At 30.6% G+C, this 1,557-nt stretch overlaps 1 protein-coding gene across 6 annotated transcripts in view; it reads right to left on the minus strand.

Annotated features, from left to right (window-relative positions):
* LOC102675086 (furin-like protease 1) overlaps positions 1-1,557 on the minus strand; it is a 306,104-nt gene that overhangs the window by 47,210 nt on the left and 257,337 nt on the right. For all 6 annotated transcript variants that reach the window (XM_031508500.1, XM_031508496.1, XM_031508501.1 and 3 more), the window contains one exon: positions 164-385. In XM_031508500.1, the coding sequence (XP_031364360.1) occupies positions 164-385 (222 nt within the window). The remainder of the gene's footprint in view (positions 1-163; positions 386-1,557) is intronic.

The raw sequence follows: 1,557 nt of genomic DNA on the forward strand, positions 1-1,557 counted from the left end.
CCCTTTCCCCTGTTCTGACACCAATGATCAATTTTAAAGATTCGTAAAAAATAAACAGACATTTTACATTAAAAAAAAAAAAAAAAAAGAAAACGTTTCAGCAAATTTACACAATATTACAGGATTTTATGCAAGATCGGATAAAAATTAAAATCCAACTAACCAAGTACCACATCTGAGGCCACATCTCGTCGTTGAGAACGGTTCTCAGGTTGGACGGACCGCGTTTAATAATTAGATCCCGTTTCGTTCTCGATTTTACGCGTTGTTGCTCAGCTCGACGCACTCTGCGGTCTTCTATTAGCCTCCCCTGCACTCCGAAATGCGGTTCCGCTGATCTCTTCACGACTGACGTGTGCACCATGTGGTACCAATCGTCCACTATCTATGGCAAAAGAACAATCTCGTATTAATGCCTTTGCGCGATAATAAACAGTCCTATTTTTGGACAAAATTTGTTTCAAATGATAATGAATGAGTTTTAATATATACAGACTTACTTAATATATCATATATATATGTCTGAGTTGCGGCTAGTCGTTTTATTAGCAGTATAATTTTGCCTTTTACGTTTTGACCAAGCGCACAATGCATTTCAACGAGAGAATGCATGAGATTTTGTATCTTTGGTCGTTAAGATGATGCTTATCTAGATTTATTCTATCCTGGTCGAGGAAGGAATTTTTGATGTTTAGAGATATTTTAATCTATTGGAAGAAATTTAGAAAATATTTAAAATAGTAATTGGGATATGTTAATTTATAATGGGATATTTTATGATAGCTTTATTTTGTCAAAATTTTTTCGTATTAAATTGTTTAAATTGTTTTAATATTGAAAAGTATTTATTAAAATTGTTTAATAATGATTTTAGTTTAGTTTCATTTATAGTAGTATATATATTTTAAAAAAATTGTTAAATTTTGATACTATATGATTAGTAAATTAATTATTTAATTTTAAATATTAAATTTATTCTTAGTAGAGAACCAATTTTTATCTTCTATGTTTAATTATTGTTCAAACATTTTTTGTTTCAAAGAAAAATTAAATTATTACAAATTTAACGAAAATTTATAAAATCAATGCAAACACTAATATTATTAAATTTTATCCTCTATTGAAAAGTCAATGATAAACAGAAAAGAATTTTGTTCCATTCCATTCTACCATACAATCTGTTCAACATTATACTGTTTTAATTTTTACTTAGAGCTGAACAGAAACATTTGAGATAGCACAGATTAATGTTCAGAAGCGACAAATAAAACGTTCAATGTTGTGAACAGAGAAAAAACCGTAGATTTTTCATTAAGGACGAGATATTCGTCATATTTTCGTGTTGGAGGGGGGGAAATTAAAGCTGCTCGTTCGGGGCAAGATTATTTGATGCGCAAGTTTGTTCCTCTGCGATATGTAACTGTAAAGATGTACGATGCACCGTAATGATAAATGTGAAAAGTTGGCAACAGCTGCTGCAGGCGAACTTCTTACCGTTTCTTTCCCGGTGACAACTTGCACCGCATTTTTTTCTTTCTTTTTTTTTTTTTTTTTTTT

The sequence above is a fragment of the Apis dorsata genome, unplaced genomic scaffold (assembly GCF_000469605.1).
Source record: "Apis dorsata unplaced genomic scaffold, Apis dorsata 1.3 scaffold_88, whole genome shotgun sequence".
Taxonomy (NCBI): domain Eukaryota; kingdom Metazoa; phylum Arthropoda; class Insecta; order Hymenoptera; family Apidae; genus Apis; species Apis dorsata.